General features: G+C 49.0%; 1 protein-coding gene across 2 annotated transcripts in view; it reads left to right on the plus strand.

Annotated features, from left to right (window-relative positions):
• The window catches only part of PIAS3 (protein inhibitor of activated STAT 3), a 73,785-nt gene extending 59,059 nt beyond the window's left edge, over window positions 1-14,726 (plus strand). For both annotated transcript variants that reach the window (XM_061606895.1, XM_061606894.1), the window contains exons 10-14: window positions 875-1,011; window positions 3,993-4,161; window positions 4,762-4,895; window positions 8,099-8,136; window positions 10,278-14,726. In XM_061606895.1, the coding sequence (XP_061462879.1) occupies window positions 875-1,011; window positions 3,993-4,161; window positions 4,762-4,895; window positions 8,099-8,136; window positions 10,278-10,550 (751 nt within the window). In that variant the 3' untranslated portion in view covers window positions 10,551-14,726. The remainder of the gene's footprint in view (window positions 1-874; window positions 1,012-3,992; window positions 4,162-4,761; window positions 4,896-8,098; window positions 8,137-10,277) is intronic.
• Window positions 14,727-16,371: the final 1,645 nt, after the last annotated feature.

A 16,371-nucleotide genomic window follows, 5' to 3' on the forward strand; every position in this document is an offset into this window, starting at 1 on the left:
CATTAGGAAAAGTATTGAAAATTGCTGGTATCATAATGCCATTATATAAATCTGTGGTGCAGCCGCATTTGGGATACTGTGTACGGTTCTGGTCGCCTCCCCTCAAAAAGGATTTGTAGAGTTGGAAAAGTGTCAAAAAAGGACAAGCCAAATGATCAGGGGGATGGAGCGACTCCCCTATGAGGAAAGGTTCTAGGATTTGAGGGTTTTTAGTTCAGAGAAAAGGCGGGTCAGAGGAGACATGATAGAAGTGTATAAAAATATGCATAACATGGAGAAAGTGGATAGAGAAAAGTTTTTCTCCCTCATAACATTAGAACTCAGAGACGGCTGATGAAATTCAATGTTTGAAGATTCAGGACAGACAAAAGGAAGTCCTTTTTCATACAGCGCATGGTTATACTGTGGAATTCGCTCCCACAAGTGGCAGTGATGGCCAGCAACTTGAATGGCTTTAAAAGAGAATGAGACAAATTCAGAGGATAAGGCTATCAGTGGCTACTAGACATGATGGCTGTGCATGGCCTGCATAGATGGAGGCTGATTGCTTTTGAAAACCAGTTGCTGGAGGCTGCAGGAGGAGAGAGTGTTCTTGCACTCAGGTCCTGCTTGTGGGCTTCCCATAACGGGCATCTGGTTGGCCACTGTGAGAACTGGATGCTGGACTGGTTGGGCCACTGGCCTGATCCAGCGGGATCTTCTGGTGTTCTTACGGGAGTATGTAACCGTCTGGCTCGCTGTGGCTCCTTCACAATAATCCAAACCAGCCTCAAGCAACCTGGTGCCTTGTGGATGCTTTGGACTTACACCTCTTCAGCCGCTTCCTCCATTCTGAGTCGCGCCCATGTATTGTTTCGTTCCCCTCCCCCACCAGGTTGTTCATGGAAATCCTCAACTCCGTCACAGACTGTGATGAGATCCAGTTCATGGAAGACGGGTCCTGGTGTCCCATGAAGCCCAAGAAAGAAAACCCGGAGGTTTGCCAACCATCTGCTTACAACGGGCTGGAAGGTAGGAGAAAGGGTGGTGGTGGCAAGAGGCATTCCTGTGCATGATTGGTTGCTGTTGCGTACGTGGCAGTAGTGGCGCTCATCATGTGGAGCAGTGGAGGAGCAGGAGGGGAGAGGTTTGTGTGTGGCCTGTGGGGAGGCCTCTCCCATGTTTTGGCCATCCCCCCCCCACATCTTTGCTGGCATGCAGCCCCCAGATGGTTGCAATGAGGCATTCCAGCCCTCAAGCCTAAACGTGTCGGCCACCCCTGTCCTAGGGGCTGCTGTGCTAGATGGTCCACTGCTCTGGCAGCTTCCTGTCTTCCTTGCAGAGAGGAACCGCGGCTCGGCGGGGGAGCGTGTGCTTTGCATGCAGAAGGCTCCTGCCGTCGCAAAGTAGAAATCTCGGGTTGCAGGGCTGAGGAAGAGCCCTGCTTGCGAGCCCGGAGGGATGCTGCCACTTGGAGTGAATAGTCCTGGGCTATATGGGTCTGCCAGCGGCCTGACTTGGGACAGATCACAGACTCCGAAATGGACAGGTTGGGCGGGGGGTGGGAGACCGGGAGCTGCGATTTGGGCGAGGCTGGGTTAGGGTGAGGGAAGGTTTTCCTGATGGGAAGAGCCTCCCGTGTGGGAGGAGGAGGAAAGGCTGTTGAAGGCAGAAGTGTCCCTTTTGGCATCTTCCTTGCTAACTCCTTCCTTCCTTGCCTGGTTGTTCAAAATCTTTCTGCCATGTTGTCACTGAAATGAACTGGCTCCTTACCATAGTTAGAAAGAGCCGTGGGACTGTCTGGCTGCATTTGGACATCATGCCGGCCATGGATGAGTTTGTGAAGCAGACGAGTTTGTGTGCATGCGCGGTGTGCTAGCGCCGGCAGCCTGAGCTCCCCTGCCTTCCTCCCAGCACAGAGCAGCTGGCTTGTCTGAACCAGAGCTTGGAAAAGTTACTTTTTTAAAAACTACAACTCCCATCAGCCCCAGCCAACATGGCCACTGGATTGGGCTCATGGGAGTTGTAGTTCACAAAAGTAACTTTTCCAAGCTCTGGTCTGAACCATCCAAGGGTGTCTGTTGTTTGTTTCCCTGCTGCGGTCAGCGTGAACCAGCCAACTTGCCTAACCATGGGTGCCTTTGGGGACAGAAATGCACTCTTAATAAATTAGAACACAGATGGCCACCTGTGTGATAGGATGGGGAGCAGCCATCATGTTCTTGAGTGCAGGAAGGTAAAGAGCACCCTTCCCCAAGCTGATGCCCTTCAGCTGTGCTGGACAGCAATGCCCATCAGGCCCTAACCAGCATGGCAAGCTAAACAACCTACGGAAATGGGAAGAGTCCCGCTGAGGGGCCCCCTGTGTTCCCCAAAGAGCCAGCCAGTTGCGCAAAGGGAAGCTTATAAGCAGAACTTGGGGGTGGAGGAGGGGACAGCCCTCCCTAGTGTTGTTCTCAGTGCCTGGTATTCAGAGGCAGATTTCTTCTGTACATGGAGGTTCCATTTTGTTCCCATGGCTGATAACTGAAGCATTTTAGTCGCTTCATAGGAGTGACGGATGAACGAGAGCAAGGCACAATATAAAGATATAATATCCCCATTCGCAGGCTGACGGAATACTTGAATACAGGGATGGGGACCCTTTTTTCAACCCACGGGTCATATTTCCTCCTGGATGAACGTTTGAGGGCCAGAGCAACTGATGTGCCTCTTACCTTTGTACAACAGCTTGCATTTTAGCTGTGCAAAAGTCAGGTGTTTGGGCCCATCCTCCATCTAAGCAAGCAAGAGGCCTTATACTCAAGTCAGGCAAAAGCCCTTGAGGGGAGTGCAGAGCAGGGCCAATGAAGCTGTAGGCCAGGTCAATAGGCCTGGGGGGTCGCGTTCCTCCCCCCCCCCTTCAGAAGGCGCTCTGTAACATCCAAGCTCAATAGGCCCTCAGTTAAAGGCAGCCTTGAAGAGAAAGCTGCTCAGTGCTGACCTGCGTGTCGGTACGGAGGGGCCAAGTCACTCGGAGGGGAGTTCCACAGTTCTGGGTACCCACCGAGAAGACGCTACTTCTTGTGTACATCATCCTGTCTTTTCTTAAAAGCAGGCACTCAATAAGGCCTTCTGAAGCGGATCTTGGCATATTTGGGCAGGATTTAGGAATGAAGGCAGTTTTCTTGGTCCTAAGCTGAGTAGGTCAGAGGTCAGGATCCCACGCCCCCCCCCCCAGCAGCAGCCCCCGTCAGCCCCAGCTGCCAGCGTGGCCAGTGGCCAGGGATGATGGGAGTTGGGAGCCCAGCAGTGGCTGGAGGTGTCAGGTTCCTCATCTTTAGTTTATGGCTTCAGCGCTTGAGACCAGGACTTCGAATTGGACCCCAAAAGCTTCCCGGCAACCTGCCACAACATTGGAGTTGGGTCTGCAGGCATGTTAAGGTTTTGGCTGGTCCATGACCGAAATAAATTCATTCATTCATTCATGTTAAGGTTTTGTTTTTTGTTTTAAATGAGTCAGACTCTCTCCAGGCTGCCTCTTTTGAGCCTCCCTCCCTGAATTTGTCTTAAGCCACCCTTCCCTAACCTAGCCCCCCCCCCGGGTGGTGTTGGACCCCCGTTCTCATCAGCCCCAGCCTGTGCAGCCAATGATCAGGGCAGACAGGAGTTGGAGTCCAAAACTTCTGGGTGACACCGGGTGGGGGTGCCTGTGGGGGCCCTCTGGAAGTTGCCGCACTCCACCTTCCATCATCTCTGATCATGGGCCGTGCTGGTTGGGCCTGATGGGAGCTGCAGTTCAGCAACATCTGGAGCCCCCCCCCTCCGGTTCCTTATTCCTGCCCTGAGCCAGCCACCAGCACCACTTTGTGTGGCAGAGAACTGCGTACCTTCCGGATGGGTTGGGCGAAGGGAGTCTCTTTCCTGCCTGGCCCAAGCCGAGCACCGATGAATCTTGGGATCACAGCCCCCTGCTGCCTGACAGGCTGGCCGGCTTTGTCTACCCTAACGGACTTCTCCTCTTGCTTTTGCAGCTTCCCTGTACGCGGTGGGCTCTGACGGGAAGCAGCTGGCCGAAAGCAAGAAGAAGGTGGAGGTCATCGACCTGACCCTGGACAGCTCTTCCGATGAGGAGGAGCCCCCCGCCAAGAAGCAATTCCCAGTCACCACTGCAGCTGTCCCGTCGGCAGCGGGGCCCAAGGGGTGGGGGCACTGTCTGTTTACTCAGTTTTTGGTAAAACCCTCTTACTTGGAAATAAGGAGGCCTGGCTGCTGGATCAGGCCAGAGGGGCCTGTCTAGTCCAACTTCCTGCCCTCACAGTGGCCAGGCAAAGGCCTTGGAGAAGCCCACAGGCCGGACGTGAGGGCAATTGCCCACTCCTGCTGTTCCCCATCAGCTGGTATTCACAGGCATTCTGCCTGTGACCCTGGAGGTCACATAGCTTCAGAAGGCCTCCTTGAGTGTTGTTGGCTAGTAATAGTGGCTGGAGGCTAGTAGTGCCTAGTGGCCATTGATAGCCTTATGCTCCTCTGTGGATTTTGCTAACCTTTCAAAGCCCTCCAAGTTGGTGGCTGTCACTGCCTGTTGGGGAAGTGATTTCCATCATTTAACTGTGTGCTGTGGGAAGAAGGACCTCCTTTTGTTTGTCCTGAATTGTCCCGTGTTCGGTGCCGTTGCACGTCCAGAGTTCTAGCGTAATATGAGAAGGAGGAACACGTTTTTTTATCCGCGCTGTGCATCATCTACACCTCCATCGTGGCCCCCCTGACTCTGAGCTGAGTTCTCTTTCCATTTCGTTTCAGGGTTTTAAGCCCCGACCACCAGCCCTCCTCGGTGTTGCGGAGCCCCCCAATGGCGGCGGTGGGCAGCGACTACCTCTCCAGTCTTCCTATCCCCGAATACCACCCTTCTTACCAGGTCACCTCTGACATGCAAGGTAATTTGCGCTGCGTCGCTCAGCTCAGGGCACAGCTGGCCTTTAATTCCTTGGGCTATTTTGCAGCCCCATAAGAGCGAGAAACCTTTGATTTCCCATTAAAAAAAATATTGGAACAAAACTAGATTGTCACAGAAGTCTATGTGATGTGAAGACTTAAGACAAAATATATGGTGCCCTTTAAAAGTTAAACCAAGGAATATAACGGGACCTCTTCGACGTTTCTCACCATTTCCCAGCTGTCGTTTGTGCTGTTTGAGCCCCAGCCATTGGCAGCATCCCTGATGAGACCGGCCTAGTTCTCCCAGAACGTTAAACCATAGCTTATTTTAAACGAGGGGTGGCTAACCTGCGGCCCTCCAAATGTTGCTGAACTCCAGCTCCCTCAGCCCCAGTAGGGATGGGGGGAGTTGTAGTCCAGCACCATCTGGGGGGGGGGTCATGGGTTAGCCACCCCTCATCTAAGCTATGGCTTACCCCGAATGAGCAGCATGCTGGTGCCTGCTCCTCAGCCCTGCCCCAAAGAACCCACAAGTGGCACACCAAGAACAAAGCTTGGTTTCCACTCATAGTTTACTTGGAGCAAAGCAAACCATGTGTGCTGCTTTGCATGCACCGCTAAGGCCGGGATCGTGGCTCGTTTCCTCCCAGCATGGCAAAGGTAGGGGAGGAGCATGTTGGGCACCGCTGAGCAATGGGCAGCAACATGCTGTTCATTCGTGTTATACCACAGTTTAAAATAAACGCTGGTTCATCATTGCATGTGGACCAGGCCAGTCCGTCTTCCCTGTGGGGGAAGATGAGACAGGGAAAGGGGACTCAGGTCCTGTCCTGGGGGCACAGAGGACTGGGATGGCACTGAGTTGTTTGTACTTTTCTTGTTCGTTTAAAAAAAATGTTGCAAGGGAGTCTTGATTGCGCATGAGCAGTGAATCTCCACCACCACCCTGGCCATTCGAGCAGGTTCACCAGTTATTGAAGCTAGCCTACCCCCCCCCCACCTCCACATGCTTATATTAGTCTTGCCTAAAAATGCACAGCCTCCTAAATCTTCCCGGCCTGGTCACCTGGAGGCAATGGTTGCTCGCTCCAGGCGAGTGCCCGTTGGAAAATTCCCTTTGTGGTGATGTCACAGCCAGGCATGTCCCCAAATTTCCCACTGACCTGGATGCCCAGGATTGCTCTTTAGTGAGTGCCAAAACAGAGACTGGTGTGAGGAAAGGGGAATGAAAGAAATGGGCTTCCAGGTAAGTTGCAGAGGTTGCTGCGGAGGAAACACTACCAGTTTACCAGATCAGATGTGGGGCTTTGGAGATGGTAATCCAGAACAGGCTCTTGTTATAGCCAGCTTGACTTCGTGTGGGACACCTCTGAACAGTGCAATTGAGAGAGCCCTGCAGAGAAAGAGAACTGACAGTTGCTGGTCACAAAGAGGGAGGGAAGGAGAGCCAAATCAGTCTTTGCCTAGCATCAGGGTTTGGTGATCCTCCCAAAGAAGGATGGTGCGGTATGGAGGGCCAGGGACTCTGTTGGAATGTAGGGCTTGCTCAGGATTGCCTGGGCCAAAAAACTTCCTGGAAAAAATCATGTGGAGAAATAAAACTTGTGACCTGTGTGAAAGTAAGCAATGTACACTCATTTGCAAACATTTCCTTTGTTTTCTGAACATTGTTCTCCTTTTCTTAAGCCACAGGGAGGAAGCACTGTGGCTTCCCCCGTCTTCCCAAGCTGGAATCTCACCAGGCCCTTCTCACATCCTTCCTAGCGTATTTTCAAAACCTTAAGGACTAGAAACCTTTAAAGAGAGCTGTGATGCTATATGCTGTGAAAATGCCAAGTTCTGGTGCACGTGAAGATTCCTCTCATCACAGAGTTGTCAGAATGCGCAGTCTCGCACCTGGCTGATGTTAAGTGAGCTGCTTCCAATCCTGCAAGGAGCCCTTCCCTCCCTATCCCATCTGATGGATAAGCCTCAGTCCTGTCATGATGCTTGCATGTGTGCATCCAAGGGAACTGTGGAGGCCTGGCCTGGGAATTTGGCAGTGCAAGAGAGGAGAGGGGAGGGCAGGGACTGACGGGCCAACGGCAAAGGCTCTGGAGACAGATGGGAGACACTCTGGCAAATATTAGTGGAGCTCTCAGGGCACTTCTTGAGGACTAGAGGGACCATTGGGGATCTAGTGGATTCTCAATGCCGCTTAATCCCACAAGACCGGGGCAGTAGAGGTTCTCTACGCATGCTCAGAGTATCCTTTGCAAGGACTGAGGCTGAGCCCCAAGCAATAGGGGCTTTGATACGTTTCTTGTGTGTGAACGTTTTTTCCTACAAAGCCTCATCCTAAACTCTGAGGTGTGCAGGCCGGTTCTGTGAGTAACAGATTCCATTCTTTCAGAGAGAAATGTACAAAGTACTTTTGAAATGGACACTTCCCACCACCACCACCACCCCAAAATCCAGAATTCTGATGGAAAAGCAAATACAGAAGCTGCCATCTTTATTGCCCACCCAAACCCAGCCCAAAGAGAAAGATCTTGCATTTCGAATGCAAACTACACTGAGAAGCCACACATAAACAGCTCTCCATCAGGCTGCCTAGCTCAGATAGGCAGGGGAAGCCCCTCCCATCCCTCCCTTCGCAGCTTCCCCACCCCAGGTGCTTCTTACCGAGTGAGCCCCAGAGCCCGGTGCCCCCAGCTCAGGCAGTCCTGCTCTAGATGAAATACAAGGGCAGTTTGGGGGGCTGGGGGTCGGGGTTTGCAGCCTGCCCTCTGGGGGCTTCTTATCCTCTCCTCTGTGCAGTGCCGCTGTCACCTGCGATGGCGTCTCCCCTGGGCTGCCCGGGGATGGTGGCAGCGGCGGCAGCTGCTGCTCCTCGTAGTGGGGATGTTGCTTGCTGCTTCTCTCTTAGGAGGAAGGCCCCCTCTGCCAGTGCAGGCAGCAGTGGGGCACAGAGAAAGGTGGGTCACTCATCCACGGGGGGGGCAGTTTTTATCACCACCACCAGCAGCAGCAACCAGCTCCTCCAGGTCTTCGAGCTGGTGGGACCTCCGAGGTTGCTGGGCATTGATGGTGCCTGATGCTGCCGCCTCTCCTGCTGCCTCTGCTGAAATATCCCTCCTTCCTTTTTTTTTTAAATCCCTTTCTCTCTTTCAATATGTTCATTTTACCATTAAGGTTATTTTTCCCCTTTTCATTTTTCTAGGTCTGGATTTGTTTTCCTTCCTTCAAAGTGAAAATCAGGTATGTTTTCCCTCTCTCTCTCTCTCTCTCTCTCTGTTTTCTCATTCATCTCCCCACCACCCCTCCGTCCGATCCTTTCATCACATCAGCAGACGAGCCTTAAAATGAACCCTGGAGCAACCAGGTGCTTCTCTTGCTGCCGAACTGACACAGCCAACGTTTTTGAGGGAAGTCCTCCTGTTCCTTGGCCTTCCTGCTCGTGGCAGAGGTGTAGACCTTGGTGTACTCTGTCTTGACAGTGGCTGACAGGCTGGCTCCCTCCACAGTTCCTTCCTTTAAAGGGGCATTCTGAATGTGGGCCCATTCTTAGAACTGTTCTGAGAAATCAGCTCGCAGCCTGAAGCTCTGTGGAATGCAAATTGCACCTGTCAGAGGTGATGTTTCTGGGCCCTGAGGTCTGAGCTGTCTTGCCACTCAGTTTTAGTGAAGCCGAAACTCTTGCAAAGGGGCCCGAGCTAACAGCTCAGGTTATGCAGTGAGTTCTTCTAGCCAGTTTGCAGAAGAGTTGCTCTGGTCTTGCAGAATATTCTGCTTTGATCTAGCAAGCTCATTGTTCGAGAAATATCCAGGGATGGGAACCTCCCCAGGTCAAAGTTGGATTTCAGAGTAAGGGGTGAGACTTCTCTTTCTCTGCTGGGCTTTCCTTTTTCTGCTGCCTCCTTTCCAAACAGTTGTTGCTTCCCTGCAGAAGGCTCTGTCTCGGGAAGCATTTGCAGTTCACAAAGCGCTGTGAGAGGCATGTTGCTGTCTTAGTGCTGGTCGTAGTCTCACCTGTTTTCGTCTCTGAGACAAGTCTTGTGGACTGCAAGACTCACGAGTAGTCTCCTTTGAGCAACGTTAGGTGATTGGACAGGACTTTATCTGCACCTTTCAGAGAAAGGAGTTTTCATTTGCCTGGGGCTTCTTAAAGGTGAAGCACCCTGCCATTTCCTGCTAGATTTGGTGGATGAGGCAGGAGTCAGTCTGGCCAGGCTTTGGTAAACTGGTACATTCCTCTTACCCATTTCATGGGGATACAGAGACCTGCTTTGCACATAACACCGAGCCATGGTTTATTAAACTGGCTTATGAAGCCATGGTTTGTTTGATTGTCAGTCTAGCCCAACCGATTAACTATTGTTTTGTTTACTGCCCCACAAACCATTATATGAAGCGATGGTTCTGTTGCTTATGAACATTGGCTTGTGTTAAATGTAGCTTGGCATTGCATACAAACTATGCTTTTTTTTTTTTTTAACCACCCCCCACCCCAGATGCTTGCCACGCTATCAAGCCACAAGGCAAAAAACCATATTTGGGAGAAATTTAAGCCATGGTTGCTTGGTTTGTCTGTGGGTTGAACCCGTCGTTTGCGTAAAGAACGAAAGCAAAACATGGTTAGCATGATGTTTCAACCTGGCCAGATTTGGATAAACTCAGTGAAGTTCATTCTGGCAGCTCAGTTCACGGCTCGCTGAGTCCAGGAGCGGTTTCCACCCCCCACTTAAGACGTTAGGTGTGCTCCCACAACTGTCATTTGCTCAAGCTACAGGTATTGTACAGGTGCCAATGTTCCACCCCCACCAACAGCCATGGAGCAAACAGCAACTCAGAAGGGAAGGGTTAAACGCCCCTTCTCTGATCCCACCTCCTCCCCCGTGGCTGTATTTAGTAAGGGGGGGCACTGGGGGGAGAGAGTCAAATCAGTCATGGATCTCCTAACGGGTGGACAGAAAGTAGACTGGGATCTGTGCTAGAGCAGCAAAGGTGTCTGACTCGCAAAAGTTTAACAGTAGCAACAACAGCATCCAGGCACCCCAAAGGAGAAAGGGAAAAGCCAGGAGTAGCCTTGTGTATGAATGGACTGTGAATTCAGTTCTGTTTCTTTGGGGATGCAGGTGGGAGGTGGGGTGGGAAGCTCCTTAATTCCAAGTCTTAGGTCCACGTGCCACCAGCCACTGTTTGGCACCAGATGGATCATAATGGTTCTAGTAAAAAGAGCAACAGCAAAAAGATCCTTCAAGCCTGTCCTAGCATCATGTACAATTTGGCTGCCCTGACGCCTTGGTAATGCATCGTTCCTCTGTGTTTTGGGCAGGGGGATGGAGGGGTGTCTGGATCTTACATCAAACAACTGAATGTCTCCTTTCCTTCTGTGACAGCATTACAACCCTTCCGTGATCACCTCCCTGGATGAACAAGACCCCCTGAGCCACTTCTTCCAGTACCGTGGCACCTCCCCACATTTCATGAACCCCCTCGCTCCAGTTGTGGTGGGATCCCACGGCACCGTTGGCTCTCCCACCAGCAGCCGCATGAACAATGTTGTGTCTTCACCCACCGCCACCTTGCGGGAAAGCCACACACACAACGGCGCCGTGGGGAGCAGCCCCATCTTGCCCGGATGCCGGCCAGATATAATCTCTCTAGATTAAACTGTGGCACCGATACGCAGCAGTGGCTGTTTTGTCCCTCCCCGCAGGACAGAAACCAACAAAAGACAGTTCACCAAATCCGTTTCTGAATTGGGTTCCTACCGGCGCTTGGGAGGAAAAGAATCATGCGGAGTTCTTCCTCTTGTTCACCTTCGGGGCTCTCTGTGATTCTGCACAAGGTTTGGGAAATGCTGGCATTCGGTTCAGGAAAGTTTTCTGAGCCCTAAGAATCTCTAACCCGTTTCTGTTTTTATATCCAAGTGTCTGGCCCTTGGAACTGCTATAGGAGTGCTTGAAAGCTGTGAGCTGCTGAAGTCTGAAAAGCTGGAAGGAATCCTGAAATAAGATTTCATTTCAATCATGGGGTGGAGTGCCCCAAGGCTTATTGGAAGCAGGATTAATTATGCAAAACGAGGCAAACCAAGGCTCATCTACATCATCTGTCCAAGTTGCAGAATCCCTCCCACTTTCAACATAAAACCTCGGGGGGGTTGTGCAGGATTTGGTATGATTGGCTTTGCAGCTCAAGATGCAGGTGAAATCAGCACGTTGCTCTTAAGCAACGAGTGTTAACCGTGTTGCGTTTGAGTGACGCTCAAGAGGTGGTGTTTGCCAATGACCAGAGATTCCAGGCAGGTTATATTGGACCAATTGAGATTGGTGTTAAAAATGTGCAAGTGTGACAGAACTCTTTGTCAGGGAAAGATGTGCCCAATGAAGTTATGTGAAAATTGAAAGCTGTGTACAAATCTGCCAACCAGCTCCCTCCCTCTTCCTGTAGCTACTTCATTACCCCAGCATATTGGCACACCTTGATTGGAAGCCTGGACAGCAATTGAGAGACGGATCCAGTGCAGGCATGACAGGAAAGGCACCTGCTTTCATTGCGAGGAGCAATAGGTTCCAGGGTAGAGTTTAAAGATCCTACCCTGCACAAACTTCTCAAGATTGTTGCACTTGAGAGCCAGAAGGGGCGCCCTTCACAGAGGACAGCCAGAAAAGATTTGTGTGATGATGAGAGAAAAATACCTTTGGCTCATAATGAAGATCAAGTAGATGCCTGCGTTGATTTGTAGAGTGGCTCAAGAATGCAAAGGTTTGGGGGGGTGAAGAGCATGCTGGTTCTTCCATGGGTGGGGCTTCCGAAACGTGTCCAGAGTCCAAACAAGCCCATAACCGCTTTCTCCTCTGCCTCTTTGGTGCTGCTGGCTGTGTGTGCACTTGAGGAGCCATGGGAGGCATTCTCCAAAGCCATGGGCTGTGATGTGGGCCGGTGCCTTCCAGCCCATAAAAATCTGTTCTGCCGCAGGCAGCACTTCCCCCCTTTTACTCTTCGCGTTGTGGGTCCCTCCCTTTGACTTGTGCTCCCTTGACATTTGGTTTTGTGCTAATGCAGTCCCAGGGGAAGCTCTCATACCAGCATGCCCTGAAAATCCCATGATTTGCCACTGTGGCTGTTTTTTCTCTTGCCCCTCCCATTAGCCATTGCAGCCGGTTGACTCAGTCTGAAGACTGTTGTCATCACAGTGTATTTTTTAAAAAACTGTAGATGTAGGGTTTCCATTCCCTCTTAAAATATTTCCTACCAATCTTGTACAGAGAACAAAAGAATATATATATATATATTATAATAATATTTTCAGTTTTTGTACATAAGAAACTCCAAAGATCTCTTTTGCTCTCTTCTGAGGACTAAATGAAGGTTGCACTTTCCTCCCTGTACATGGGGGTGGGTGGGTGAGGGTAGCACATCGTCCATTGCACAACTTATTTATGTATTTAAGTGTATAATTGTGTGTGTGTGTTTTAAGTTTGTAGCAGCGGTTTCCATGTTTTCTACTTAAGCCACCCCTTGCTGCACTTGCCCCCTCACCTTTTCCAAGCCAGCTGGTGTGGTGAGGCCTCTTGCAGTGCTGCGAGAGGCTTGTAAAAAGACAGACAGTACCATCCAAAGTTAAGCACTTTTTTTAAAAAATCCCATTGATTTCAACAGGAAGAAACATGAGCCTTGAACAGGGCTTTTGAGCCCTAAAAGGTGGTTTAGAAATCTTTTTTAATAATAATAATTAAACGCAATGGGAAATAAGCCTATTTTGAGATGCAGTGAAACAGTGGACAGCCTTAGCAAGCTTGCCTCTTTTACGTGTTGTTTTTTAGTTCACTCCACAAAGCCTCAACGATGTGCAGATCAGACCAGAATGCCAAATTTTAGAACAGGCAACTTTTGAAATGCATTTCAGTCCAGGACACTTGATTACATTTAACATTGCCTGTTTCTTAGATCTCACTACTTGGAGAACCTTGATAAGTAATTTTCCACAGTTTGTTTTAATACTCAGTTTGACAGTTTGGAACAGAATGGAATTCTTGTGCTGTGTTGCAGTGAATCCTGAACTTCCTTGGAAGTTGATCTGGGGTTCCTGAATGGGAAGTCGTGTCAGGCAAGCTTGCTCGGCCTATCCAGCCTTCCCGCTACAGTGTGTGGGGTCTTTTAGGCTGTGTCGGGTCTGTAGCTGAGTGGCAGAGAACTTTGCTTTGCATGCAGAAGGCGTGATCTCCAGCCAAAAGGATCAGCTAGCAGAGTGACCTGAAAGCCTGTTCTGGTGGCCCTGGGGCACTGCTGCAGGACAGGACAGACAGAGAGCCTGAGAGCTTCCCTGTGTTCCTTGAACTAGGTTGCTTCCAAGTATTCATGCATAAGGTGAGTTAATAAATTTGACAACCATTCATACATGGTTTGCAAAAGAAAGTTCAATGTTTCGTAACCCAAGACGAGAAGAGGTTTTTGAAGTCCCCGCTGTGGAAAAAAGTCTTAAAATTTAACCTGTATTGTAGTCTGTGAGCCTATAAAGGAAGGTACTTGAGGAATTGCCTCAGAGGTCATGCAGTCCAACCCCTTGATCAAGATGGCTTTAATACAGATTAGTTCCCTTCCCCCCCAGAAAAAATGTAAATTAGCTACTCTTTTTAGAGTGTTTGAAAGGGTGCAAATACCCCATACAATTTTTTCAACATGTACGTATGGGAATGGTGGTATTAATTTGTGGTAGGGTAGAACAAGGGATGTTGGGTAGAGAAAATATTTTTAATCATAAAGATGATCCAGAATGAATCATGTGACTTTACATGTGTGACCTGGTGTGCCCCAGTGCCTTCTAGGAAGCAGAAGGCAGTTATTTTTTGAAAGCATCGAATGAGAACAGTGGAGCTCCGAAAGAGGTGTATGGGTTTTTTGGGGGGGAGGGGCTCCCCTTTTAGTTGGCATAACATGTTAGATTGCAGAACATGCTGACTCCTGTCGTGCCACTTTGTGTGCTGCAATACATGGGAAACCTAGACAGTGGTAGCCTGAGAAGCACCCACTTCTCTTTATACAAAAACTCAAGTCTCTAGTCCTGCAGGGGGAAGTGTAAAAACATGAGAGTAGTGTTTGCTGAAGTATGAAGCCAGAAAAAAGAGGGCTGAGCGGGGGCTCCTGTCCACATAAGAGCTTCTCATCTCCTTCCCCTCACCAGCTGCCTTACCAGCTCAAATCTTCATGCTATAAAACTTTTTCCCCCATTCCGCCTGAGTATTGCTGAAACATTCCAGCTCCTTTGAAGCATGAAACTGGCAAACTGCAAATATTGCATATTTACCCCCAGCACACATGCATCTGTTTGTGTTGACAGCATTGTGCTTCATATGTCTGCATGGATGGGGCAGCCTTCCAGATGTGCTCGTGAAGTCACTACTTGGAATTGAGGGATAGGGGCCTAGTTTCATCCCCCCCCCTTTGTTGCTCAGTCTTGTAGTCAGTTTATTTGTTGGCTGTTTCTCAACTAAGGATTCAGATTGGAAGGCCTTGTAGAGAAAGGGCAAATTATGCAGACAGTTGAAAATGTTGTTCATATAAATGAGCATTTTAGGACGAGGGGCAATGAGCTCTGTTTTTTCTTTCAATGCCACTATCAGACACTAAAGAAGAAATTTAATAGACCCCAATCTCTCTCATACAATAAAACATTTTATCTGTATCACTACGTAATAGAAAAAAAATGAGGAATGCCTTGCTTAATCCTAGTCCTTTCTCTTGGGTTTGTTTTTTCTGCCTGTTGAATCTCTTGTTTTATCAACTTGGAGCCATTGTGTATATGCAAAAAGTACCTTTTAGATAAAATAATCTTGGCAAACGAACCATTGTGGAGTTGTAATTTCAAGAGCGGTATTTCCAGCTGCAGCTGGTTCACCAGTTACGGCAGTTCTTGGACTGGGATAGCCTGGTGTCTTGTCATCTGTGCTCAAGTAACCACGCGACTGGACTGCTACAGTGGGCTCTGCCCTTGAAGACAGTCTGGAAGCCACAGCTGGTGCAGAATGCAGCTGCCCACCTGTGGAGCAGGGCAGCAAATGGGACTGTATGTTGGCCATTCATAACGGCTCTCCACTGGCTGCCATGGGCTACCAGGCCCAGTTCAATCAGTCAATCAATCAATCATTTATTACAGTCGAAAGACCAGCAAATATTTAAAAACATACCAACGTTATACAGAGAAAGAAACCGCGGCAACATGAGATAATCTGACTCTAATGGAGTTGAATTAATATACCAGTGGGAAAAGCCCTCAAAAGGTCAGCTATTGTTATTTTTCCATCATCACTCTCCAACAGGTCACAGCTGATGCACAAAATCTTGCCACACTCTATGTGAGCTGCACTTTCTGATCTAAGTAAATGTTCTAAATAAAAAGCATCAGACCTCCCTGGGATTTTTTGAAGAATTGGGGTGATAAAAAGGGCAATATAACAGCACATGAGCAACTGTTTCCACATCTCCCATGTATAAACACTCTTGAACTGGAACCTTGTTAGATCTGCCTTCTACTGGGAGGGCGGGCAGGATATAAATTTAATAAATAAAAGTGCAGAAGGTAAAACACTGAGCCTAGTGAGCGTGAAAGCTTTTCTGTACTTGCAGATTGACAAGCTTGTCATATAATTGGTTGTTGTAAACATTCTCACATGATCTCCATAGTTAGAGTGAAGCGCGGCCAACCTCAAATGATTGTGTAGATCAGTGGCTCTCAAAGCTTTTTGGTTTGCGGCGCACTGTAAAACATACACAAATTTTCTGGCGCACTTCGTGTACAAAATTAAAAATGTATTAATATATTTAATAAAAATAACTTAAACTATAGAAAACTATTGCTTACCCTATACAAATGGGTTTTTCCTCATTTTTAAAATATACTTTCATAATAGTTGAGGGACACCTAGCCACCTCTTGGGGCGCACAATGTCCATAATTCGCTGGGATACATCAGTTTTAGCCATAGTGTAACCTAATGCCACAATAGCAGCAGTAGAAAAATCCAAATTCAGCAGTTTTGCAGACAATGTCCTTTCCATCTAGATTGAAAAGGATCAGTCAGGAGCTAATCCCACTGGAAAAAACATCAGCTTTAGCCAGAAGTTTGTCTTATATATCAGTGCATGTGCCTCTACAGAGATTTGGCCCACCTCCAACTGTAAAATTGTATTAGGTACACATGTTGGGGTTCCTAATATAGCTCTTATAAATTTTGTTTGTATGGCCTCGAAGGGGGCAAAATCATCAAAAATGCATCGCTGGCAGCCGTACAACATCTGGGCTATAACCTTGGTGACAAAAGCCTGGATGGCTGCGGGGATATATTGACCACCTTTGGTATAAACAAAAGATCGGAGTGCCTTTGCGCTTCTCTGAGCGTTCGCAAGGGCATTTTTTGTTTGGACTTTCCACGAGCCTGTTGAATGAAAGGTTACACCTAGATATTTATAGATAATAACCTGCTCAATTTGA

This window comes from Rhineura floridana, chromosome 22 (genome assembly GCF_030035675.1).
Source record: "Rhineura floridana isolate rRhiFlo1 chromosome 22, rRhiFlo1.hap2, whole genome shotgun sequence".
In the NCBI taxonomy this organism is placed as follows: Eukaryota; Metazoa; Chordata; class Lepidosauria; order Squamata; family Rhineuridae; genus Rhineura; species Rhineura floridana.